This window comes from Mirounga angustirostris, unplaced genomic scaffold (assembly GCF_029215605.1).
Source record: "Mirounga angustirostris isolate CCGP_5_RB_7025 unplaced genomic scaffold, mMirAng1.0.hap1 SCAF_3, whole genome shotgun sequence".
NCBI classification, from domain to species: Eukaryota; Metazoa; Chordata; class Mammalia; order Carnivora; family Phocidae; genus Mirounga; species Mirounga angustirostris.
The window spans coordinates 2,729,262-2,755,808 of NW_026991711.1; the positions used below are offsets into that span (position 1 = coordinate 2,729,262).

A 26,547-nucleotide genomic window follows, 5' to 3' on the forward strand; every position below is an offset into this window, starting at 1 on the left:
ATGGCCTTTACCCCAACGTGAGGCCACGCTTTTTATAGTCTGGATGTGATTCTGCCTGGCATATGTTGGAGAAGTTGATCTGGGAAAGCCTTCCCTGGCTTGCAGCAATAAATACATTTTGTTTGTCTAAACGTGGTCGCTTGCCCAACACACCGACAAGATTTCCCAAGGCTCTTGTCTTCCAAGAAGACGCGGAGTGGCGTGTGGATGAGCCCAGGGCCCCGGGAGCACAGATGGCAGCCGAGAACGGTCTGGAAGGGCAGACTCTGGGGCCACGGGCCGCCCACTGGCAGGAAACGCTCTTTCTAACTGAGCACCGACTGCATGGAATACAGTATTAGTGCCCGGAGCCTCCTCATCGAGCAGCCTTTCTGTCCTTATGAGTTCGTGACACAAGGGCTCTTGGCTACACGTGACAACTGGGGTAGGAGGCGATGCTGGAGTTACCAAATCCTGCAACCACAGTAACTAACAGCTGTCCACACAGACGGCCTTGGCGGCAGACCCTTTCATTTCCACGTGCCATCTGCACGTGGCAATCCCTCGCTGGTCTCCCCTGATCATACTCCTAGGTCACGTTCAAGGGTGACGTGACTCCCAGTAGGCCCCGAGAGCTTCTGTCCTTGCCCTGCGATTGGGCAACAGCCCCAGGAACGCTGCCTGCAGACAGGGGCGCGGGGGGGGGGCGGTGCAGGAAACACCCGTGTGCGGGGCCTCCAGATGCCGGCCTCCCTGCCGAGGTCGTCCACCAGGCCGGCGGGCATGCAGAGCACCGTTCTGGTGAGAGTGGCACAGAACAGGAACGGAACTGGCAGTATATCCATTTTGCATTTAGACTAAACACACTCACATGAAAGAAAACTATTCTTGAGGTTGGTCTTATATTGAGCTGGTCTGTTATGAAAAAGAACTTTGGCCAACAAAGGGAAAAAGGTTAAGGGTAAGGGAGGGTTCCAACTTGGCTGTGGCACACACATTTTTTTTTGCCCTGTTAATCTTTATTTGAAATATTCCCGAATAGGGCCATTTTGAAATAGAGATCCACGTTTTCTGTCATCAGAAGAGGGGACTTCCTCCCTTTCCTTCTCCTCCTCCTTCCCTGGCTTTAACCTACTTATCTGTTATTATATTTCCACGAAAGTGATTTACCATTTCCATTTTTGAAAGACTTTATTTCTGCGTTTACAGCACAACCTGCGGTTTTGGTGCGAGGTTGTGTGGGTTCTGCAAGCTCAGCACGCCTCGCCCCGGGCCCCCTGCGGCCCCTCCCCGGCCTCGGTCTGTCTCTTCCAGACGATCAGTCATGCTGGCGGCATCCCCCGGCGTGTCCTGCAGCGAGTCCGGCTTTTTTCACCCACACAACGCGCTGGGGGCTCGCCTGCCCTGCTGTGTGCATGCACGGTGTGTCTTCCGGTCACCGAGGAGAGTTCTGTCCCAGTCCACAACTACAATTTGTTTACCCGTCCGCTCGCTGTGGGGCCTTGGAGTTGCCTCTGGTTTTTGGGGCACATGCATCTGGCTGCTATAAGCTCTCAGGTATGTTTTTTTTCTCATATGGACACATGTTTTTGTAAATACCCAAGAGTGGGATTACCGGGTCAGATGATAAGAGTCTGTTTAACTTTATCAGCAAGTTGCAGAACTGTTTTCCAGATTGGCTGGAGCACTCAGGGCAACGCGGCTCAAGGGCAGCGACTTGAAAGGCTAACGTCTGAAGCGGCTGGCTGGTCGCCTCGAACCTCCGCAGGGGCAGGGAAAGACAGGTGAGGAAAAAGTTTCTGCTGCACAGAAACTCGGGAGAAACTCAGCTCCAAACGCCTCACCTATGGCACGGATTTCATTTTATTTCGGGTAAAAGAATGTTCCCTTCCCGGATACTGTACAAAGTGCATGTCGGTCTTTGTGGTCCAGGGTCATGGGCCTCATCTTCTAGAAGATTCTCCTAGGCAGTGACAGTCATTTCAGATTAGAGCAGCATTCATGCCACTTTTCAGATCGGCAACTCTGCTTCTCCACCGATAACCGCCTATTGCTTTCCCAAAGGCCTCACTGATTATCCAATTTGGGAGGCACTGCAGAGAGCACAGGGGGGCAGGTCCTCAGAGCAGCGAATCACTTCCCCTGGAGCTCACTAGCGGGGGGGGGGGGGGTCCTCAGGCCGCCCCGGACCCACTGAATCGAATTGGCGTCTCCACAGGATCCTGGGTGACTGGGGTTTGCTTCAGAGCTTGAGAAGATCAGCCCAGGTGTGGTCTCCGCCCCAGGACGGGTCTCGGTTGGCTGCCAAAGCATCAATTAAGGGAAGTCTCTAACCTCAAGAATTTCTAGTCTAGCAGTTTTGGGGTGGGGAGGAAGAGCCTGGAAATCCGTATTTTTGACAAGGTCCCCCAAGCAACTCAGATGCATCGCCAGGTTTGGGAGCTGGGAATAAATCTAATTCTCACACAGGACAGGGGAGGGAACAGCCCAGGGAGGTGAAAGGTCTCAGCGGCAGCTCTGCGGACCCTCCGCCCGGGAGCACTTCAGCACATCCTTCTGATGGCCGTGGCCGGGGGACCCCCACTACTGACCCTCTGAGGCCGTACTGGTGTTTGTCAACTGAGGGCACAGCCTTCTAAGGCCTCCTCTCGCTTCAGAACCCAAGGATGGCCCCCTCAGCCCCTCGCACAGAGGCCCGCATGAGCCTCCTCAAAGTGGACGGGAACTGGAGCCCCGCGAAATGCCTCAGGATAGAATTTTCCATATTTTCAGCCTTTATAATACTTGTACTTCTAGGGGTTAAAGAAGCAAACTCCTGAAGGTCAGAGACCTTATTCCATGATTGAGAACACCACGGCAGGGGCCACATTGTTCCCTCGGGTTGTTTGTCTCCCCTTTTGAGACCTCGCGAAGCCACCCTGAGGTGAGTGATGAGAGGCTTTAAGAGAAGCAACTACATGGATGCAGTTAGGCATTGAAGTGCGGGGCGAGCTGTGGAAATGCAGCGGGTGCAGGTCACTGCTGTGGGCACTGTCCTAGCCCGGAGGCCCCGTAAGCCCTGAAGGCTGAGGCTTCCTCTGATTGGTCACCTGAGTCGCATGGACAGGGCTCCTGCGTGAGGAGCCACGAGGGACACACTCCCTGCCAAGTGGCATGACAGACATTTCCAGCGCCAACGCCCTTTACCCACGGGCGCTGGGAAGAGGCGTTCTATGTTCAGTCCCTTTGGTGACCATCACAACAAGTTCATGATTTCTGGGGCACTTCTGAAACAGTGCCAGGGGGTAACATGGTGGAGGGCTCTCACCCTCTGGTTCTGTCCCCCAGTGTGCCCTGCGGGGGCACCTCCAGCCTTAGATCCTGGCCTCGCTCTGCACCGGCCCCGTGGCGTTGCTGAGGGTGGGTCCCGCTAGGTGATCTGGCTCTGTCGGGGGGAGTGCGTGCCGAAAGGAAACCCCCCAGACTTGTGGGAAGGGGCGCCAGCCTTATCAGAACTGTGGGATTGGATAAAGAAAAACCATCTGCTGAAGTCAAGAGCTAGGACACAAGGCCAGGGTTCTGGAATGCCAGGACTCCCTCCTCCAGGGATTTAGTTCTGGTAATATTTGAACCAAGCCGTCTGAGGACAACTGTGGGTGATACACGGAACATGCTCAAACCATTTAGCACAAATACCGTGACTCAGGAGGAGTAAAGGTTATGGAGGAAAGGGCTGAGTTTGCCAACACGGGTCTGTACAAAGCTGTAAGAGGAACATTTTCAACACTTCCTGAACGCTTCTGTTTTAGAATAAAAATTTAACTTTCCGTCAACAGAAGACACCTTCTTACGGCCTTCTAGGCCTTTTGTTCTGTTCCTGGGGCCTAGGAAGGCAGGTGGGCAACGCCTTGCAGTTCCCGTGGCCAGCACTGGGTGGCAGTCAGCCGCGCTCTTTGGGAGCAAGACCCCGCCCCACTTCCGACTTCAGATTTGCTGCGTCCAAGATTTTGTGACTGTTTTGGGTTACCGTGACCCCCCTCCCCGGAACAGAGCGCAGGCCCCTCCTTTGTCATGGAGCGCGAGCCTCCCATGGGGAAAATTCTGATGAAAAATTTCACTGCAGGATTCCAGTGGTGTCTAAAGAGCGTATCCGATTCCGTTCTTTTCACAGGGTGGTTGAGCTAACAGTAATGAATTATTTCATAATTCCCTTCCCTTTTGACTTGCCCAGAGGAAGGGGTTCTAAGTCGATACAGATACCGGAGGACCCGATATACGCAGACCCAGGGCAGAGTTCCAAGAGATGGCTCCCCGTGGGGGCCCGAGTCAGGAGAGCAACCCACCATCCCGGAGCAGAGAGCATTTATGTACGTGAGGTGTGCAGACTCTCCAACAGCAAAGGGATTTAATGCCCACAACACCTCTGTGAGGCAGGCGCTGTTCTCACCTCCATTTTGTGGGTGAGCATGAGCCACGGCCTGGAGGGGGGCTGGTGCCCGGCTTCTCAGAGCCCTTCCGGAGGGCCTGCCGCTGTGTCTACGACCTCCACTCGAGGAACGGGTAGGACTTTGGAGCCTGAACACGTCTCTTCCACTGATCCCCACGAGGCCACAGTCAGGCCAAAAGCAACGGACCAATGGACGGAAAGAAGCCGACGTATGCCCGGGGTTCACGCCGACCCAACAGAACAGAGCCCGCCACAACCCTGGGTGATGACCTAAGATCTGCTTTTCTGCTGAAACCCAACACTGCTGCTCGGCGGCCGCCATTTCACGGCTCATTACTCCCCCTCCTGCTAGAAAGTGACCAGGGCAGAAAGAGAAGGTGAAACCCAAACGAGTCACTTCTGTTACCGGTCAAAAGGTATGCAAGGGGGGCTGGGGGGCTGCAGGGGGACGGGCGGAAACATCAGGACACCTGGAGGGGGGGCAGCTAGATGGGCCCCATGGCCACGCTCTCTCCAGCGTCCACGCACAGACCCCCAACCAGCGGACTTCTCAACGGATGAGGAGGGTTTTCTTGGTAAGAAGACTGAATTGTTAGGCATCGCCCGGGCAGAGGCTCAGCTGGATCTTGGAGAGTAAGTTTTCAGATACAGGGAAGTTGCTGGAAAATCAAGCCAGGCCCTGCTTCTTGGGGAGAAGGCCGTCGTGGCCACGAAGACTGGGTGACCTCACGGAACCCAAGCCAGGAGAGCAGGCCCCGCACTGCCACCGCCGTTCCTGATGGTGGCGGGGCTCCGCTGGGGGGGAGGAGGAGCCCGCGGCAGAGGGGGTGGCCGCTTGGTTGCAAATCAAGTACAAAGGTGTGAAAGTGACTTCTGCTCGGATGTTGCCGGGACATTACGAGAGAGGCTGGTAGCTGTTTCCGAGAGCAAGCGTGAGAGAAAGGGACCCCTCGAAGATGGAAGAGGTGCTGAAGGAGACGCGGGCGGGGACTCATGACCGGAGGCTTCCAGAAAGGGGGGGCCCAGATGTCAGCACCAGAGGCAGAAGTCTACGCATCGGGGGTGAGGGGGTTTCCACGTTCCCTAAGCCCACGGGGCTGTCCAAGCATGAGGTGGTCTATCAACGGCCGGGTTACAGGTGTGGGAGCTGGAAGACCCCTCAGGATGTCAGAAGCACCTTGGGGCACCTAGACACATCTTTACCCGTGGACACATGGAATGACAAGCTTGGGGACAGCTCCTAGAGAAAGACGTCGCCTACTCTGGGCCCCGAGTGGTCCGGCCCAGGTCACACGGCTAGTTGGTGGGGAGCGGCCTGGCGTGTTCTCGTCCGTTAATTCTGCGTACTCCACGCTGCCCTTGAGTTTGGTGCCGGGGAAGCTTCCCTGGCAGACAGGAAAGCAGCTCAAAATTCAGCCTTCCTTATTCACATCTTTAAAAGTATCTGATATTCTGGAAATTGTTCCACAAAGTGTTCTTGCCAAGATGTTACCAGTAGTAACCCCTGGTGCCCCCGTTTCTGGAGCTCCTGGCCAGTCAGAGCCACGTGACGCACTGTCACCGGGCGCAGGGTGCGTGTGTGAGCTGGACGTCTGAGCCCGCCGTCAGGGATAAATCCCGCGAACAAAGGGCTGGCGCTCGCAGTCCTGTCTGACACCGCAGATGGCTATCTGGACATCCTGGACTTCCCTCCGAAGACTCCCCGGCCTGGAGTGATTTGGACGGACACTGAACACACATCCGCAATTAAAAAAAGAACAACAAACCACGAGAAATTGATCTTTTTTCAGTCTGGTGGAAAGATAATGGATGGCTCATTTGTGCAGACACGAAACCCGGGGTCCTGGGCGGGAGGAAACCAAATGACATTAACATCCATTCCAGAGGAGTGACTCAGCTGTTGCACTGTTCTCATGACATGGGGCAAAACAGCCTCCAGAACATTCGTTCTTCTCAAAGGCATTTGTTCAAAAAAAAAAAAAGCAATTTTCATCCACAAAATGGAAGGCAACAACGCAGGAGAGCTCCATCTCCAAGGCACACACTCGCTCCTGGTGTGATCCCAGGTCATCCCAGGTGACACGTGAGGATGCCCACGGCTCACTCGATACACAGGGAGTGATTATGGGGACACACGATACGTGGTCCTAGAGGAAGTGTGATCAACACAGTAAGTCCCTGCTGTCTTCGGGGTCAGAATACTCACGTTGTAGCTCATCCACCGCTCAGCTGGAGTCCAGCATCTTCATGAGATGCCCCCAGAAAGCCTGGCTCTCCGTCTTAGGAGCTGTCTCCCCGTGTCTGTCTCGTTGTCCGCCATCATCGTGGTCTCTGGGTTGGCCGTGCTCCGTGTGTGTGAGCAGCCCGGGGGGCGGCACCGGGGGAGGGGCTGGGGCTTCTCTCTGCACCCGTGTGGCCGGGCGCCGACGGTGGCCCGGACAGAGATGGTAGCTGGCTGGGCCACCGCTGCGTGCAGCCCCGCGGGGTCCCTCGGGCAGGACTCAGGAGACGCCTCGGGGGAGGCGCCCAGCTGCCCTGCCCTCGCCCCTCGGAATGTGCTTCGTCACTCTGGGAAGTGTCACGATTGTGAGCAGCTTTCCTGAATTCAGACAGAACCCGGACACGTTCCACAGCGACTTCTGGTCTCCCGCTCACACCTCGAACCCGTGCGAGCTGCTTTCTGCCCCACCGCAGGACGGGACGCGGTGGTGTGAAGGCTGCTGCAGGCCTTCCGTGGCCTTCCAGATCCTTGGAGCGTTGTGGACGTCAGCTCTTGCCGGGGTCTCTCTGCACCCCCAACCTTTGTGTGCCCCCTTTCCTGGTCCCCGTCCTGTAAAGGACTGGGCTCTGCCATGACCCCTCTTTCCTTTCGCTCCAGCTGGGGATGCTGGTCCACTCTCCCTGCGTCAGGATGCCTGGGAGGAGCCAGCCCCCATCCCACAGCTGCCCCTCTGCCTACGGATCCGCAGACACTCTAGACCCAAAAGTGAACTTGCTACCTTGTTTCCTCCAGCCCTGCTCCCTTGAGCAAGGACCCAAGAACAGCGAGCACCCATTCTCCTTCTCTGTCCCTCACTCAGTTCACAGCAACCCATCCATCTGGACGCCACCACTCCCCGCCCGCCCACGATGAGCACGGGAGCGTGGCGCTCTGGCCTCCAGGGCCATCCCCTACCCCGCCCTGGCAGCCCAAGGCTCCAGCCCTCCTGCACCTTTCAGCGAGCAGGACTTAGTCAAGCAGTCCGCTGACCTCATGGGTGCTCTGATCCTAAATGGAGCTAGAAGTCCTGCCAAGGAGAGAGAAGTATAGACACAGAAAGGAGAAGAACATGCAAGAGAAAACAAGAGATAAGCACGATGAGAAGTCAACCTCTAGCAGCGCAAGAGGGAAATCAGCTTGGCTTATTAATAAATTAAAGAACCACCATGCCCTTCTAAGTTTGTAACTAGACCGTAATACCTTATGCACTTGCCCCCCGTAATTTAACCCTGCCTGGAACGCGCCCCGAGATGGGCCTGGTTTCCTGTTAGAGCAGGTCATGCAACCATGGGATTGCACGCAGACCACCTCGGCTCGTTTACTGGCACGTTCCCGGTTCCAGTGTAACTTGCTGAAGACTGACGGCAGGGCTGTCCTCGACGAGCCTTTCCCGCTGGGCGGTGTCCTGCACCCGACGAGTGCTGGTGAACCCATGGCTTCTCCCCACTTCTGCTCAGACAGAGAAGCCCCAGGCCCGCATGGCTGAGGCCCCTCCCCCCGCTCCCTGATTTCAGACACGCTGCTGGTGACGAACGTGCTATCTGCTCTCCATCTGGGAGTCACGGGCAATGCTGTCCCGGGGTTACGAGCTGCTCAGTTCAGCAGTGATTTCTTTGAGCCAGATATTCCTGTCTGTCAAGCAAAGCACGTTCTCGGAAGCCCCCATCTGACATGCCAGGAAGGATTTCAGGAGGCAGAGCATGGCATGGCTTTACCCTCTGATAGTGACTCACTGGAAAATGGTCTCCAAGTATGAATGGACTTCCATATCTTTAGCGGCTTTTCAGCTCAGCCTTCCAAGCTCATGCCCACGACCACAAAAAGGCACAGAGCCAACCCCCTGCTTGCTCCTGGGTTCTCCGGGACACACTGATGGGCGTGGAAGCCAAAGGCCCCTGGCTGATGGGCAGAGACATCTGTCTCTCTCTCCCCTCTTAAAAATCTCCAGAGGGGCACCTGGGTGGCTCAGTTGGTTAAGCGTCTTGGGTCATGATCCTGGAGTTCTGGGATCGAGTCCCGCGTCGGGTTCCCTGCTCAGCGGGGAATCTGCTTTCCCCTCTCATGCTCTCTTCCTCTCTCAAATAAATACATAAATAAATACATAAATAAAATCTTAAAAAGAATCCCCAGAAACTAAAAACCGAGGGGGAAAAGTGAGGTGATTGAGTCTAAAATGACTCCACTGAAACTTCTGAAGTTCTAGAGCCGCCGTTGCGGCGTCTGAACAAAGAGGGCAGGTGCACCCACTGGGGCTGCGGCACGCAGGCTGGGCTGTGCAGGGGGCCGGGAATCCCACCCGGCACTGCCGAGCATGCATCTCCCGACACACACATATGAGACCCCGGCATCCCCAGTGCCTGGTCCTCAAGAGTCTCCATCACCCGTCCCACCCTCCCGAGCACCTCCGGGGCACCTGTGAATGGATGTGCTGCTGGCCCTCTGAGCAAAGTCCATCTTCCAAACACAACCGCCCAGCCTGATCTCTGAAATGATCTGCCACGTTTGGATTTTACAGGGCTTGTATAATTCCTCCAGTCCACACCTCCCATCAGCTCCCACCCTCCTCCCCCTTTCTCTTCTCAACCCCTTGCTTTAAAAATGGTCTTGACTCCATCCTTCCTCCCGAGGCACGTGACACCGCAGACCGGTCCTCCTTCTTTCTCTGCTCCTTAAAAGGAACTGCCCCTCAGACCTCCACCTCTGGCCCCTGCTCTCTTCCATGGGTGAGCCCATCCAGGGCCTGTCTGTGTGACGTCACCCTGGGCGTCACCAGGGCGTGCTGGGGGGGCACCTCACTTCTGGGCTAGGAGAGCGTCCCGCCGTCTCTCCCGCCAGGTGCGCCCGTGGGTGGGGGGGCGCCGTGCCTCTGCAAATCTGCATCTCCTCCCCACACCACAGTCTTGCACGCGGGCTTGTTGAATACGTGAACGATTATAACAGATTGAGTTTCATGAGTCTTCCATTTTCCAGGAAGAGCAGAACCTTCAAATACGTGTCAGACCCGAAGAGCGCCACTGACCCAGAAAGTTCACCTTAAAAAGGTAATTAGATTAAGTCAGAGAAATCAAAATACATCCTTAGTAGACGTTTTGCTACCTTATCCTTTTTTGCTTTGAACAATAACTGATTCACAGAGACACAGTTTAAGGGCTTTCAGGCCAAGAGACTCTCAAGGTGTGAGTGGCTATGAACTTTAGGTCAGCGAGATGAGAAGTCAAAGTCTGGGCTGCTCAGAAGCAGAGCTGCTTAGAAAGTAACAGAGCTGAACGTTTTCCTAAAACAAAACGCGGACTTTGAAGAAGCTCTTTTAGAAATAAGTTTTGTTTCTTTCAGCGCCCATGGGTGGGCAAACATGCCAACGAAACCCCACTGTCTCTTCTCCACACATCCAATTAGGTACCCTTGAGTTCACACCTTCACGAAATGGCTTATGCTGTGTATTTCACGTTACTTTAGTTTACTCTGTTTTCCATTGTAAAGGTCACGGATCATACTAAAATGAGTTGATCTGGCTCCTTTGAGCAAAGCCCAAACCAGCACAAAACGCGACCAAACCCCCATCAAGTACAGCCTCAGTCTGAGTCCTGATGATGCTTTTACCTGTAAACTTGCTCTCTGCTTCTCCCTCCTCCCAGACTAACGAGGTCATCAGGACTGTATTGATGGAATAAACAAATGGATCCGCATTTACAATAAAAAGCAAAACCAAACAACCGTGGATGAAACCCTTGGTTACAAAACTGAGCGTTGCTAAACCCACCCCATGGTCGGGACAGAAGTTGGAAATGTGTGGGTGTGTTCTCAAGGTCTTAGAAAAATTCAGGAAGTCCAGCAGATGTTTTTTGTTAAGAGGCACTGGAAGCCCCAAGAGCTACATCTTTTTTTTTTTCTTCTTAAAATATAAGTGTATTTGTGAGACTGTTTTTCCTCTTAAGTAGTTCTCTGCTAAAACTTACAAAGCGGAATGCTGGCCAAAGTGTGGAACTCATCAGGCTTCAGGGGGCAACTCAGAGTGTGTGCTCGTGAACGTGAGAATCCCTATAGGAGGCAGAGATCCAGGTCAATCATCTGAAACATTTCATTTTTTGAAGAGCCCTTTTCCCTGATTTATTGAAGGAGAATGAGGACGTTTTCTTTAATCTAATCGATCATAAGTAGCATTGTGCACATTCAGAGGTGACTATTTTCCTCCTTTGTAAGATGATAGAATAGGTCATAATGATAATTACGCTGTTGTGTGTGTGTGTTTATGATATAAACGAGGATCATATTCAAGGACCCAGAAATCAAGTTAGTGGAGAATATCTAAAACATGGGGATTTTCTGCTCTCTAGTTATAATTTTGAACATAAGCTTGAACACCTATGAAATGATACTTCTCTTACTGTCCTTGGTTTGTAATCGACGTTGGGCTAGAAAAACTGCTCCACACCTCTTCTCCCAGTTCCATTTTGTAGGATATGGGCAGCAAAGGGATGGAAGTTTCCTTTTGACCAAACCTTCAAAAGCCACAGAGCAAATTAATGTCCAGAAAACATCTAACATCTTATTTCAATCTCTCGTCCGCTCGGGAATTTTCCCACTTTGGTTGCTCATGTGACTTGGTCTCCCAAGTGTCTATAAAAGATTAGGTTGTACAACGCACATGCACCACATGGATGAATTAGAATGGCAGCCACCACCCTGGCGGGCTGGTTAATGAGGCTGCAGGGCCAGCCGGCTCGCAGACCCTACTAAAGGTTAGAAATGCAGCTGGCTGGGGGCGCCTGGGTGGCTCAGTTGGTTAAGCAACTGCCTTCGGCTCAGGTCATGATCCTGGAGTCCCTGGATCGAGTCCCGCATCGGGCTCCCTGCTCGGCAGGGAGTCTGCTTCTCCCTCTGACCCTCCCCCCTCTCATGTGCTCTCTCTCTCTCTCATTCTCTCTGTCTCAAATAAATAAATAAATAAAATCTTTAAAAAAAAAAAAAGAAATACAGCTGGCTGTGTGTTTGGGAGAGCTTGGTTACTACACACGGTTATTGGGTATATTATAAATATGGAACAAATTCAAGAACATTAGATTCTCTTAGCCTTGTGGCGATGACCAAAGTCATCAAGAATTTTAATCAAGCATCTTACAGGAGGAGTTTGTGCAATTATCAGGCTACGAAAGCCGTGACCAAAGCAAGCCTCACTGGGAACCGCCTGCCTCAGCCTGGAAGCGGTGTTTTTCCCTCTGAAGAGAGCAGGTGGCCTCTTGTATTCCTGCCAGGAAGACCGCGGATTGCAAATATAATTAGATTAAAACAAATTCGGATGGTTGTGTGGGAATTTACATTTTAAAACATTTTCATGACAAACCCCTCCCAATTTAAACCATCTTCCAAAAGTCCCAATATTATCATACATTTCACAAAAGTAGATTGCATCGCCCGGGGAATGACAGGCATCTGGAGAACGAAAGGTTTCACAAGACCTAAGCTGAAACCGACACTTGTTATTTGTCAATTTGTGGGAAAGAAAATGAGTAAAATGGGTCAGATATGCAAGACTTCGGGTCTGGGAGCCAACCAAACTCACAGAGTCACTTCGACACCCATGATGGGCGAAGCTGGATTATTTCCTTCACTCCCAGCCATGCTGGGACGGGACAGCCCAGGTTTGCCCCAAATGCCAGCATTAATCTGTCACTGACCTAAAACATCGGGCAGGGTCTCCCGGCTGTTCCACGGGAGTGAGCTTCTCAGCTAGGTTTCCAGCCTCCCAGGCTTGAGGGTGAACGGGAAGAACACATTTTCTCCCGGGCCGACTCCGGGAAAGGGGTTTCAGGTCAGGCTCACCGTGTATAAAGTGAGTGTTTCTGTGAGGACTCCGTGAGCTGAGCGGCCGGCATGGAGTGTGCGATTCATGCGATTCACGGCTTCTCTCTCCTACTTCTCTGTCCTTCCACCTATGTCTGCAACGTCCTTCGCAAGAGCTACCTGAATACCAGTGTAGAGAGGATGCTTTACAATGTATGTGTTCTCTTGATTTTCCTGCCAACGAAGAAGGTTCTTTCAACTAAAAACTGGCAGGAATTTGCAGTTGATCTCTTGACAAAATGGCCTAAGCAAGCCAAGACAAATACGGTGAGACAGTCAAGGAAGGGAAAAAAAAAAAACAAAACCCTCTTAAATGGATTTGGTCCAAATGAAGTGATTTTTACAAATCAATCTAAATGGATTTGGTTGGTGGTCCCCCAACTAGCTGGATGGTTTCCCACTCTGACCTGCATCTGGGCTGGTGCAGGCGGGATGATCCCAAGGGGACTGTGCTCTTCCTAACTCCATTTCTAAGGCCAGCGATGGCCCTAAATTGTGTGTCTCATCTTTTGCTGACTTACATTTGCTGCTGTTAACTCAATAGGCTGCTTGAAGTCTCCTTGTAACAGAGATGCATTTTATTATTTTTAGTTGCGCTTAAGTAAATACACTTCATGCTTTGCCTTTTTCGCCCTAAATCGGCATTATCAAAACAGTCCCGGAAACAGCCAGGATGGAGAAGGGACGAGAGAAGGAAAGGGAAGCAGGCACAGAGAAAGCCAGCCAATTTTAGACTCAGATTTTTGTGCTTCTCTAAAAATAACATCAAAGCCCTCAGAATATGTATGGCCTGGGGAGGTGGGCTCCTGGGGGGGTCTGTGTTTGCTTGGGGTTTTCCCAGGGCGGACAGCTTCTTTCTCAGGTCCCACCTAGCTGCTGTCAGCAAATATCAGCCCATCTTTTCAAACAGGAGGGCTGTCAAAATGTGGCCTTAGAGAATCTTTTCATGGGGCTCAAAAGAACAAATAAACTTAAGAATACGAGAACACAGGGTGCCAGCCTCATCCTGAGTGTCCTCGGCCCCCGAGGACAGAGCTGAGTGTCTCCTCTGTGTCCAGGAAGGACTGGGAGTTGGTATAATGACGTCAGGTCTCGGGCCATGTGACGCATCATGCCTTCCACAACGTCGCTTTGCATGTGGCAGTCCCGTTCAGAGACAATATTTCCAGCTCTGATTTACCCCCAAAATGTCTGCTTTTCCAAGGCGGTGAAACATGCCACCACCAGCCTGGTTCTGTGGTGACCGACAGTGACAAACAGTTCACCGGGCTACGACTATAAACATATGCATCCATCACCAAGTGGAAATGAGAAGTGAGAAATTCGCTTTGTAAAGTTCTCCTCTGATGTGCTTCCCCCCAATCCAGCCCATAAATGTTGATGACTGGAATGTTCGGACAATGGGCACAGGCCAGGGCGACCGAGTGGTGGTTTGGGATGCTGACAGGTTCTTAGGTTCCGGGCCTACACAGTCCGCTTCCCCATTAGTTATATCTGGCAGAGGCTCTGTAAGGAGTAGCCCACGACTCTTCTGACGCATTTGTAAGTAAACGGACTGTAAAATTATCTTCAGACAAATATCAATGGGCTGTATAAACAGTGGACCAGAGGAGGTTTTCCAAAAAAATCTCCAACTGTCATGTAATATTAACAGGGCTACACTGTGGTCTTGGCAGCCCCGCTCCGGCCCCGAGCAACATTATGACCAAGGATGGTAAGGCTGTGAATAGTCCCGCATTAGTCATGTCCGAGGAACCCGGGCTCTCAGAAGGGAGAGCAGGCTCAGGACTTGAGGAATTCAGGGCTCCCGCTGAAACACGAAATGAAACCACAGAACATCCGCATCCTCACTAGACCCTTTTCCTAAAACTTCTCTGTGCACACGGTTTGGAATGTTCAATGATTTAAACATACGATGGAAGACAAATGCTTGCTGTTTGGAATAAAGAAGCCGCGGCTATTCAAATATCAAAGTTGATTTTATTTTATCATTAGGGGTTAGGAACCATGTTTAATTCCTTCCTTCCTTACAGGATAAAAGGTCAGCCTTGTCATTTCTATTCAAAACTTGAATGGCTTAGTTTTAGATGGATATGGAGTTTAATTACAAGCTGTTCGGTCTTTATCTTTTGGAGAGCACTAGTCATAAAAAAGGAAAAAGGTGAGTGTGTTTGATCGTTTGCTAATGTAAACCCGAGTCATGAAGGCATGTTCCAGAGAAAATAAAATGATTCTATTTTCTAGAAATTGTTGCTGGCTAAATCCCATCGTTCTGGGAGCCTGTCCAAGTACAGAGCTCACCCACTGAAGTCAAGGGTAATTCCTTATAGAAAGCTACTGTGGGGGCGCACCACCCTCCACTTACAGAGTGAGAGAGACTTGCGTGCATTTTCACAAGCACCGGGCTGGCTGTTAAAAATCCCTTTCAATCTGCATTATTTAATGGCACAAATCCCCAAAGAGAGATTTCCATAAAAAAAAATAATGGCGGGTCCATATTTGTTCATCAGTTGTAATAAATGTACCGTCCGAATGAAAGATGTTAGCAATAGTGGGCAGTTGGGGGTGGAAGGTGGGGGAGGATGGGGGAAGTCTCTGTACCTTCTGAACAAATTTTCTGTAAATCTAAAGATTTAAAAATAATAGAAGAGAGAAAAGAGTACATCCCATTTATTTTAGTCTCATTTTCCTTCAGGCCTTTTACTTTTTGGGGGGTTCTTACTTATTATCTACTTTATTCTATGTCCCTCAAGTGCAATTAAAGACTTGGATCTAAAGCATCAGTAGTGAAACATTTTGTTGGGAAAAATTTTTAATTATAGACTGAGTTTCATATGTAGTTGATATAATGACCACATGTAAAAAGGTAAATATGGGGCGCCTGGGTGGCTCAGTTGGTTAAGCGACTGCTTTCGGCTCAGGTCATGATCCTGGAGTCCCGGGATCGAGTCCCACATCGGGCTCCCTGCTCAGCAGGGGGTCTGCTTCTCCCTCTGCCCTCTTCCCTCTCGTGCTCTCTGTCTCTCATTCTCTCTCTCTCAAATAAATAAAAATTATTTTTTTTTTAAAAAAAGGTGAATATGGTGTTAGAGAATGGTCGAGTTTCGTTCTTTTGCATGTGGCTGTCCAATTTTCCCAGCACCATTTATTGAAGAGACTGTCTTTTTTCCATTGCATATTTTTTCCTGCTTTGTCGAAGATTATTTGGCTACAGAGTTGAGGGTCCATATCCGGGCTCTCTATTCTGTTCCATTGGTCTATATGTCTGTTTTTGTGCCAGTACCATGCTGACTTGGTGACCACAGCTTTGTAATATAGCTCGAAATTGGGCAACGTGATGCCCCCAGCTTTGTTTTTCTTTTTCAACATTTCCTTGGCGATTTGGGGTCTTTTCTGATTCCATACAAATTTTAGGATTATTTGTTCTAGCACTTTGAAAAATGTCATTGGAATTTTGATCTCGGATGGCATTGAAGGTATAGATTGCTCTGGGTAGCACAGACATTTTAACAATGTTTATTCTTCTGATCCATGAGCATGGAATATTTTTCCATCTTTTTGTGTCTTCTTCAATTTCTTTCATGAGTGTTCTGTAGTTCCTAGAGTATAGTTCCTTTACCTCTTTATTATTCCAAGGTATCTTACGGTTTTTGGTGCTATTGTAAATGGAATAGTTTCTCTAATTTCTCTTTCTACAGTTGCATTGTTAGTGGATAAGAAAGCAACTGATTTCTGTGCATTGATTTTGTATCCTGCCACATTACTGAATTGTGGTGTGAGTTCTAGTAATTTGGGGGTGGAGTCTTTTGGGTTTTCCACATAAAGTATCATGTCATCTGCGAAAAGAGAGAGTTTGACTTCTTTGCCAATTTGAGTATTTTGTTTCTTTTTGTTGTCTGATTGCTGTTGCTAGGACTTCTAGTACTATGTTGAACAATAGTGGCGAGAGTGGGCATCCTTGACATGTTCCTGATCTTAAGGGAAAGGCTCTCAGCTTTTCCCCATTGAGGATGATATTCACTGTGGGTTTTTCATAGATGGATTTTATGAACTTGAGGAATTTTTCCTCTATCCCTATACTCTGAAGAGTTTTAATCAGGAAAGGATGCTGTATTTTGTCAAATGCTTTTTCTGCATCAATTGAGAGGACCATATGGTTCTTCTCTCTCCTCTTATTAATGTGTTCTATCACATTGATTGATTTGTGAATGTTGAACCACACTTGCATCCCAGGGATAAATCTCACTTGGTCGTGGTGGATGATCCTTTTAGTGAAACTCAACCATTCTCTAACACCACACACGAAGATAAACTCAAAATTGATGAAAGACCTCAATGTGAGACAAGAATCCATCAAAATCCTAGAGGAGAACATAGGCAATAACCTCTTTGACATCAGCCACAGCAACTTCTTTCAAGATACGTCTCCAAAGGCTAGTGAAACAAAAGCAAAAATGAACTTTTGGGACTTCATCAAGATAAAAAGCTGCACAGCAAAGGAAACAGTCAACAAAACAAAGAGGCAACCCACAGGATGGGAAAAGATATTTGCAAATGACACTACAGACAAAGGGCTGGTATCCAAGATCTATAAAGAACTTCTCAAACTTAACACCCAAAAAACAAATAATCAAGTCAAAAAATGGGCAGAAGACATGAACAGAGACGTCTCCAAAAAAGACATACAAATGGCTAACAGACACATGAAAAAATGGTCATCATCATTAGCCATCAGGGAAATTCAAATCAAAACCACATTGAGATACCACCTTACACCAGTTAGAATGGCAAAAATGGGGACAGGGAAAGAAACAACAAATGTTGGAGAGGTTGTGGAGAAAGGGGAACCCTCTTACACTGTTGGTGGGAATGCAAGTTGGTACAGCCACTTTGGAAAGCAGTGTGGAGGTTCCTCAAAAAATCAAAAACAGAGCTACCCTATGACCCAGCAATTGCACTGCTGGGTATTTACCCCAAAGACACAGATGTGGTGAAAAGAAGGGCCATATGCACCCCACTGTTCATAGCAGCAATGTCCGCAATAGCCAAACTGTGGAAAGAGCCGAGATGCCCTTCAACAGATGAATGGATAAAGAAGATGTGGTCCATACATACAATGGAATATTACTCAGCCATCAGAAAGGATGAATACCCAACTTTTACCTCAACATGGATGGGACTGGAGGAGATTATGCTAAGTGAAATAAGTCAAGCAGAGAAAGTCAATTATCATATGGTTTCACTTATTTGAAGAACATAAGGAATAGCATGGAGGACATTAGGAGAAGGAAGCAAAAAATGAAAGGGGGGTGGAATCGGAGGGAGAGATGAACCATGAAAGACGATGGACTCTGAGAAACAAACTGAGGGTTCTAGAGGGGAGGGGGATGGGGGGATGGGTTAGCATGGTGATGGGTATTAAGGAGGGCACGCACTGCATGGAGCACTGGGTGTTGTACGAAAACAATGAATCATGGAACACTACATCAAAAACTAAGGATGTATTGTATGGTGACTAACATAATAAAATAAAATAAAATAAAATTAAAAAGGTGAATAAGCATTACAGGCGGAATGTGTCACATTGTCATGTAACTGTGCAAAGTGAGGGCTGGTGGGAGAGGGGGGAGGAGAGAAAGAGAGACTGGGGGTGGGGGGAGACAGAAAGAGAGAGACTGGGAGAGGGTGAGAGGGGGGAGAGAGAGAAGCAGAGAGAGAGGGAGAGGGAGAGAGATGGCAAGGGGGGAGAGAAGCAGAGAGGGAGAGGGAGAGAGACAGTGGGGGGGGGGGAGAGAAGCAGAGAGAGAGGGTGAGGGGAGAGAAGGCAGAAAAGACAGGTTACCTGCTAACATGGGCACCTGCCCCTGCCGCTCTCCCCAGGACGCACACATCCCCAGGGCCTCTCACACAGAGAGCATCTCTCCACGATGAGGGAAACAATTCTCTGTGAACCCCTCTCTTGCAGGCAACAATGGAGTTTGCCATTACTTCGCAGAAAGTGCTCAACAGAAGAAAGAGTGAGCTGTCCTGGCACCGACAGGAAAGCTGGTGGCTGGACCGTCGCTGGGCGGCTGGGGGCTTCTGAAGGGGACGTTCACTCGCCCTAACTGTCCTCGTGCTCATGGACCTGAGCCCCCACGCCCCCGAGGAGACACGTCCCCACTGGTTACTTGTGCGCCTGGGGAGCATCAGTGGCTCCGTGGAGCACGGATGTGGCCAGGAGCTCCCTGCTCCCGGCTCCCTGGCCGCGGAGCCTTCCCTCGGTGCTTCCAGCCACCAGCTGTGGATGCTTCCAACATCAGGAGACGTCTCCTGTTTTGGGATCAGTTATGAAGTGAAAGCCAAACGTACACGAGTGAGGTGTGGAGGGGTTCGCGGCTGCCGGCCGGGCTGTGTCACGTGGGGCAGGACTCTGGGACGAGTATCTGCAAACAGCCACAGTCCGGGATGCGGTGGCACCATCAGGCGAGACTTCTGACCGGGAAGTCAAAGGCGTTTGTGCGTTTCCGTGTGCACGCGCCTGTGAGCGTCTGTCAGGCACTGAGCAGCCCACCAGCCCCGGTCGTCAGGGCCTTAAAAAAGCCCATCTGGCCACGTGGCCTTGGACACAAAGCACCGCATGGCTCGCCTTCGCTCCTCGGAGAGGCAGGCTGCAGCCTGGCGCCCGGCCCCCTGCTCCCTGCTGGGAGGCACAGCGCTCCGACCGAGCCGCCGCTCCCCGCTCCCAGCACACCGCAAGCCCCCGGGCCGCCCCGCGCACGGCCAGTCCTCCGAAGCATCCAGAAACCAGGGAGGCCTCCGCCCCGACTGCGCAGCTGGCCCCTCCCCGCCTGCTTCTCGCCCCAGCGTTCAAACCCGCCCGAGGCACCCGGTCATCAGCCGCCACCTTCCTCGTCCAGACCACAGCTTCCCCGTGACATTCCTCGTTTCTCCGGCTCCCGGCCCCATGTCAAACACCTCCCCGCCACCAAGCCTTCTTCCTCTCCCTTTCCCTCCGTGCCCTGTGCCCCGTCTTGCCCAGGCCAGCTTGCCCGGCTGGCTGGATGACTCCTCTCTGCCCCATTTCACGCTCTGTAGTCAGTCTTCCCACCACGACACCTGCTTTCTTCCAACACCGCTCCCACCACATCGGGCTGGGCTCCAGGCCTGCATGGAGCCCAGCCCGATGGCCCCAAAGTCCTCTATCTGGACTCGGCCTGTCTCCCTCCTGCCACTGGCCCTTTGCTCAGGACGCATCTCGGCTGGGCTGACTCCACTCCCCGAGGGCCAAGTGCCAGCCGTACTGATGCTGGACGGAGTTCTCTAGGGTCTGCCCTTCCGCCGTCTGCGTTATTCAGATTCACAGCCCACTGTGCTCCCACCCATTCCTTACACAGTCATTTTCTGTCTTTAACTGGAGTGTAAGCTCCTCAGGAAGGAATCCTCTTTCTTTTCCTTCCTTCCTTCCTTCCTTCCTTCCTTCCTTCCTTCCTTCCTTCCTTCCTTCCTTCCTTCCTTCCTTCCCTCCTTCCCTCCTTCCCTCCTTCCCTTTCTTTCTTTCCTTCATTCTTTCTTTTTTAAGATTGATTTATTTATTTTACAGAGAGTGAGCGCACACGCGCACACACACACACACACACGAGCAGGGGGAGGGGCAGAGGGAGAGAGGGAATCCTAAGCAGGCTCCCTGCTCAGCGCAGAGCCCAACGTGGAACTCCACCTCACAACCCTGAGATCACAACCTGAGCTGAAATCAAGAGTCGGACGCTTAAACGACTGAGCCCCCCAGGCACTCCTCTTTGTTTTTCTTTAGCTTTATTTTTAATCATAGTAAAATATGTATTTTATCTATAAAATTTACCTTTTTAACTCTTTCAGGCATGCATACCGCTCGTTGGCATTAAGCACATTCACAATGTTGTACCAACACCATCATCGTCTGGAACTGAAACAGTCCCTGTTGGACAACACCTCCCATTTCTTCCCTCTTCCAGCCCCTGTAACCGGGAATTTGCTTTCTCGCTCGAGAACGTGCCTGTTCTAGACATCTCACGTAAGTCCGAGCACATGCTCCATGTCCCTCATGACTGGCTTCTGCCGAGCTTACTGTTTTCGCGGCCCATCCTTGCCGTGGCTCGCGCCACCACGCTGCTCCTTTGCAGGGAGGAATACTCTTCTCTTGTGTGGCCACCCCACATTCTGTCTATGGTTCACGCTGACAGACACCTGTGTGATTCCCCCCTTCTGGGGATTGGGAAGGGTGCTGCTAGGAACACGGTTTTACCAACAGCTGCTGAGCATCTGTTTTCAATTCTTTTGGGTACTCACGTAGGAGTGGAATTGCTGGGTCCTGTCGTGATTGCATATTTAACTTTTTGAGGAGCAGGAACCCTATTTCTTGCATTTGCATTTCTCTGTGGTGCCTAATCCTGCTGGGGATGGTGTGGGAGGAGACAGTGGGTAAAGGGTTAACAGCTGGTTCACTTAGTGGCAGCAGAGGAGAGCAGTATGGATTCTGGAGTTGGAATGCCTGGGTTAGAACTGCAGACGCTGGGCAGGCAGACCTCTCTGGGCTTTAGCGTCCTCGTCTGGAAGGGGGAAAAGAGCGACCTGCCTCATGGGGTTATCGTAACAGAGGAGTGAATGTACTTAAAGCGTGAAACAGTGCCTGGTACAGAGTAAGCACTGGATTATAAAATACTACCGTGTGCCACCTCGTCGAGGGGGGCTGAGGTCCCTACCTGGAGCCATGCAAGAAACCGAGCTAACAAGACAAACCAACGTGGAGCACACGCAGTTCTAGTACATTCTTCCCTCGTGCTTTCAATGCCTACTTGAACTGTTCTGGAGGAAGGTGGGGAGGAGGCGCTGGATGCACTTGATGCGGGCGTGTGGGACTCGCCCAGCACTGCATTCTGCAGGGAGGTCTTTTCACCCACCCCGGGTCCTGCAGGCATGTTCTGGGAAAAGATATTTTGACTCTCATTATATCTGAGTCATGCAATGAAGGTTTATTTTCTAAAACCTTTTAATAATGAGATTCTCTTGAAATTGTCTAGAATTATGGCACCAAGTAGAGCCGAAATTGAGTAATTAAAATCCAGTCTTAAAAACCTTATTTCCCAGAGAATTGAAATGCATTTCAACACAAGTATCATTTCATTTTTACATAAGGCTTGCGTCATACTGTATTACAGTCATAAAATTATAATCCTAACATAATTTCCACATCTAAGTATTGCCATTTAGAAACTCTATGTTTTGGAAATCACGCTTGGCTGGGAGAGCCATTTAGCATGAAGACACTAAGCCCGCGGAAGGTGCAGTGTGATATTGTAATTTTACTTTTCCTTTGAAGGGTCTTTTAAATGAGCTCGTTGGGGAAATGAGAAAGCTCCATTTTATGTTCCAAAAGAGAAACGCAGGAGATGAGCTTTATTTGCCGTTTCTCACGAACTTGCACCGCTGGAGGGTTCTGAGGTCGTCTGCAGCCCCACATGTCCCCAGGTGGGTGCCACCGCCGTGGGGATCCCCAGCGTCCTTCCCTTACTCCACGGGGATTCTCCCCTTGTCATTCTCTACACGGGGTGCAGGTGGGGTGACGATCAGTATGGACCCCGCGGTTACAGCCCCTCCGGGACTCGTGGACGCAGGCAACCCCTCGTTAGTCTTACTTTGTTGGTGCTAAAGCGTCCCAATGCCTTCACTTGTGCGTCCAGGACTTTGCTTATAGTCAGAGAAAGAGAGAGTACAAGGGACACCACAGAAGACCAGATGGCGTCCAGGGCCGGAAATACTCAATAACGATCCCCAACCACAATGAGACAGGGGGTCGGGGGGGGACATGCTGTGGCGAGGGATTCTCAGGCATCCTGGGAGAAAACAGGAATGTGTAGCTTGCCCTCCCTTCTGCACGGGGCGGGGGACATCTGCCTCACAGTTCATGTCTGCGGGGAAACGTCACGAGCACATCTTACAGATGCGGTGCAGGCATGCACGGACCCCTCCAACAGCCCTGTGGACCCAGGACTTTGCCTGTGGGCCCCTCCACTCCTGTTCTTGCAAGTTAATCCTAACTCCCTGTTCTACTGGACCCTGAATTCCTAGTCCCCCACCAGAACCTACCTTCCCCAGCACCTGGGAGGGGAGTACCGGCCCAGACATGTTATCCTTCCTCTGAAGGGCCATTCTTTGCTTACTCGGGGCCTTTGGAACATGGCGGGGAGCATGAATCAGGTAGTTCTTTGGGATCTTCTATTTGGCTCCTTGCAGTGCCCCTTCCTCACTGAGATGCTAGCTGACCCGTCTTCTTGCTGATTCTTTTTCCTCAAATTCTTGTAATGTTTGATCCTGGCCTTCAGTGTGGAGTTCAACCGCTTCCTCGTTCTCTAATCCCAAATCTGAGGTTCTTCACCTCCTGTCATTTACCATCGAAAACTCAGATGTTTGTTTCCATCCCCTCCAAATTCACCCTGGGAGGGAGTGGAATGGCATGTTCAGAAGAGAGAAACTTCTGGAAGAAATGCACACAAGGATGCTCACCACATAAGGAGGTAGAAGGAGCACTGAGAAATTCAGGGAAAATACTGAGGAACAGAAAAATGAGACTGCCACAGAGAGAGAACCACCACATCGCGCCCACAAACACAGTCCATGAAGGGCAAACGGGTCACAATGGGGATGGCGGAGGCCACGCATTATGACAAGACCGGTGGCAGCCATTACTCACCAGATACGGTAGACAAGGTCATCTACCTCTAATACCTGTAACAACATTACTATTCCATTTTGCAGAACAAAAGCATGGGGTTGACAGAGGTGGGGGATTTCCTCAAGGCCACTGACCTAGTGAGTGGTAGAGCCAGCTTTTCCTTCCAACACATTCTGAGCGATGCAGACAAGGACACATCGTTAGGTCTCTGGAAATTCTTCTAACTCAATGGATCATTAGCATTATTAAACATTTTGCATTGAGAACAGCAAGGCACCTCAAGAATGACCAGGTCTGGTGACCTCTACCTGGTAAGGTTTTCTGATTGTCCCCACTTAGCTAATTTGGAAACGGATGCTTCTAGTTCTTTTGCTCCCGAGGGCACGCTGCTGCTCGGTGGTAGGATGGGCTCCCCGAGGCCCTGCAGACATTACAACTATTTTCATAACGTGGGAGTGTGATGCATGCAGTGGGTTACAGTGCTCGGGCAGCCAAGCCAGCGTTCTAGAAGCAGAGATTCCAACGAGACTCATCAAAATGATAAGAAAACAAAATAAAAGTAACAAAAACAATCCCAAAGCACTACTAAAAATGAATACATTTTTTTTTGTGAATGAGGAAGTATCACAGAAAGAAGTCTTAACCCCACATTTTCTTGCTCAAATCGGTGAATTCATAATTCACTTGTGAGCCAAATAATTGAATAAAGAGTTTGAACAGATAATATCAGATACAAATAAAGTAGCGTCCACCTGATTATCAGTCTAGAGAGCAGATTTCAGTAGAAGAAATAAGAGTTTAACTCGGATCTGGCGGTAGCTGCAGACGTCCAGGATAGCATGGGAATGGGACTGGCGCACCACAGCCCTGCAGCGAGGGGATTACTCGCTCAGGTCTAACGACAGGCTGCTCTGTGGGTTCTCAGGCCCCCACACCCAGCCCGGCCATATAGGATGCCTCTGGGGAAAGCATCCCGGGAATGTGTCATCCGGAATGAGCATCAGTGAAGTCAAAGGGCATGAGAATGGGTTTTCCAATCCCTAAAGAATGGTTTGCAACTGCCTTATGGAATAACAAGCAGCTGAGTTTGTATGTGGACTTGCAAAGTGTAAAACTGGAAATCCTAACGCAAAAGTTTTGAAATGGGATTGGGGGGGGCATTGATTTGTGGATGTGAGTCTGGACCAGGCTCTGTCTCTCACCCGTGGCACGAGGTGGGGGCAGCATGTGGTCACTGGGCTCCCACCCGTGGAACCTCCGGCTAGCAGGTGTCAGGGGTCCCTCTGGTTTGGACATTAAAGATTTCAAGGTTCTTGTCCCAGGTTATTATGTAACCTTTGGGAATCTGTGGAGACAGGGATGCCACCCGCCTTCCATGGGGGTCTTCTTGGGATCCCCCCAAGTTTGAGTAGACTCTATAAATCTTTTTTTTATTTTTCTTTTTAAAGATTCTATTATTTATTTATTTAATTGACAGAGAGAGAGAGACAGCGAGAGAGGGAACACAAGCAGGGGGAGTGGGAGAGGGAGGAGCAGGCTTCCCGTGGAGCAGGGAGCCTGACGCGGGGCTCGATCCCAGGACCCTGGGATCATGACCTGAGCCGGAGGCAGACGCCCAATGACTGACCACCCAGGTGCCCCTATTACTATTATTTCTTAAAGATTTTATTTATTTATTTGACAGAGAGCGAGAGACAGCGAGAGAGGGAACACAAGCAGGGGAAGTGGCAGAGGGAGAAGCAGGCTTCCCGCGGAGCAGGGAGCCCGATGCGGGGCTCAATCCCAGGACTCTGGGATCACCACCTGAGCTGGAGGCAGACGCCCAACGACTGAGCTGCCCAGGCGCCCCTGGACTCTATAAATCTCTAGTGGGGTGGTCGTGTCTCACAAACACTGGCATGTGTCCACCTCACAATAGTACACGCTCAGTACACACTTGTGAATAAACGGAAGGGACTGTGACGCTGACACATTTTTCTTCAAATTACTCTGTGCCAAGTGAAATAGGCGCTTAATAAAATTGAGCTGGTCTGACCAAGTACATGGTATAGTTGACTAGATGTACTTGTTAAACATGGATTTTTTCTTTTTTTTGGTTTAGAAATGTTTAGGGCCAAAAGCATCTGCCGCACCAACAAGGCGGGCGGTGTAACCCACGGGCGGCCGCCCTCGCCCCCGCGGGCTGCTGTGAACGGTGCGGGACCCAGCAGCATCCCAGGCCAGGGGCCCTGGGCTGGGGCCGGGCGTGGCTCCGGGGGCGCTCCCCGGGACGTGCGAGGGTGTGAGGCGGGCGGCCCCAGCCGGCGGCCCCGCTGCGGCTCTGGGCCGGCGCCCTGCCGTGGGACCGCAGCGAGGTCGTGAAGGGCGGCCTCCCCCCGCTCTGCACAAGCAGTGGGAGCACGGTGCGTGTGCCTGCCAGCCACCCAGCATGACGTCTGCTGATGACGGCGCGTGTCTGAAACACCACCAATGCCCCCACATGGCGCGCCGCTTTCTAGGAACAGCGATAGGGTCTTCTGGCGTGAGCGTTACGGGGTGACGGGTCGGCTCCTCCATCCCCTTGACAAGCAGGTGTCGGCTCTGCCCCTCATGCTGGCCAGCGTCATCTCCTCGCTCCTGGACTGGGCCAGGCACCCCCCGCAGATGCCGACCCGCAGGGACCGCCCCGGGGGCGCGTCCGGCCTGTGCCAACGTGAGCCGGAGCCGTCAGGCCTGGGGACGGCGGGCCGGGGGCCGGTGCTCCAGGACGGGGGAGACGGGAAGGCGGGACAGCAGACGGCTCCTGGTTACGGGGCCGTCCCCTCGGCTGCAGGCGGGGTGAGCAAGCCCCTGGGAGGGTGAGGCAGGGGCAGGCAGGGCGGAGGGACAAGCAGGCAGGACAGACCACGGGGAGCCCACGGGCCGTCCCGGCAGCCACGGAGGCCAGACCTCCGAAGCCGGAGCCGAGCGTGTGCCTCGCACGACTACAACAGACGGGCCAATCAAACCCTCGTGTGTGTGCGGGGGAATGACACGTTTTTTTGCTGACTCACCACATGCGAGCTTTATGCCATGTTTAAAGTCAGAAAGCATGGCTCTCTGAGGGATAAAGTCTGCCCCTTCTATAAACACATTCCTTCCGACAGCATTCTCCCTGCTCTGAGGTGGCAGGGGCGCGGAGCATGACAGAGCACAGGGCTCCTTCTCCTCCTCATTCAGCGAGTAAAAATAAACTCTGAGTTTTGGGCAGAGGAAAGGCCACGGTGCCAGGAGTAGAAACCTTCCCTTTTCAAGTAGTGTCTGGAGCCCCGAGACACGCCCTGCACTCAGGATGCCAGGAAAAGCCCAGGCTCCCGGGGGGGCGGCGGCCGC

The 26,547-nt window shown here is 51.4% G+C and overlaps 2 protein-coding genes across 29 annotated transcripts in view; one reads left to right on the forward strand and one right to left on the reverse strand.

Moving 5' to 3' along the window:
* Positions 1 to 26,547, reverse strand: part of COL4A2 (collagen type IV alpha 2 chain) — a 166,389-nt gene that overhangs the window by 66,734 nt on the left and 73,108 nt on the right. The gene's annotated exons all lie outside the window — the stretch shown is intronic.
* Positions 300 to 25,751, forward strand: LOC123839897 (uncharacterized). 26 transcript variants are annotated; one of them, XR_010409884.1, is made up of 8 exons: positions 739 to 872; positions 1,189 to 1,536; positions 1,641 to 1,763; positions 2,776 to 2,902; positions 9,636 to 9,706; positions 20,364 to 20,538; positions 21,844 to 21,992; positions 24,881 to 25,742. XR_010409884.1 is itself a non-coding variant. In XM_064585906.1 (4 exons), exons 1-4 carry the CDS (start codon positions 325 to 327, stop codon positions 20,862 to 20,864), a joined length of 1,020 nt encoding a protein of 339 aa, XP_064441976.1. In that variant the 5' UTR covers positions 300 to 324. The 26 variants fall into 26 exon arrangements, 1 of the variants encoding a protein (XP_064441976.1); XR_010409888.1 differs by lacking the exon at positions 21,844 to 21,992 and having other exon boundaries at positions 24,881 to 25,743; XR_010409890.1 differs by lacking the exons at positions 20,364 to 20,538; positions 21,844 to 21,992; positions 24,881 to 25,742 and adding exons at positions 13,711 to 14,048; positions 14,161 to 14,175.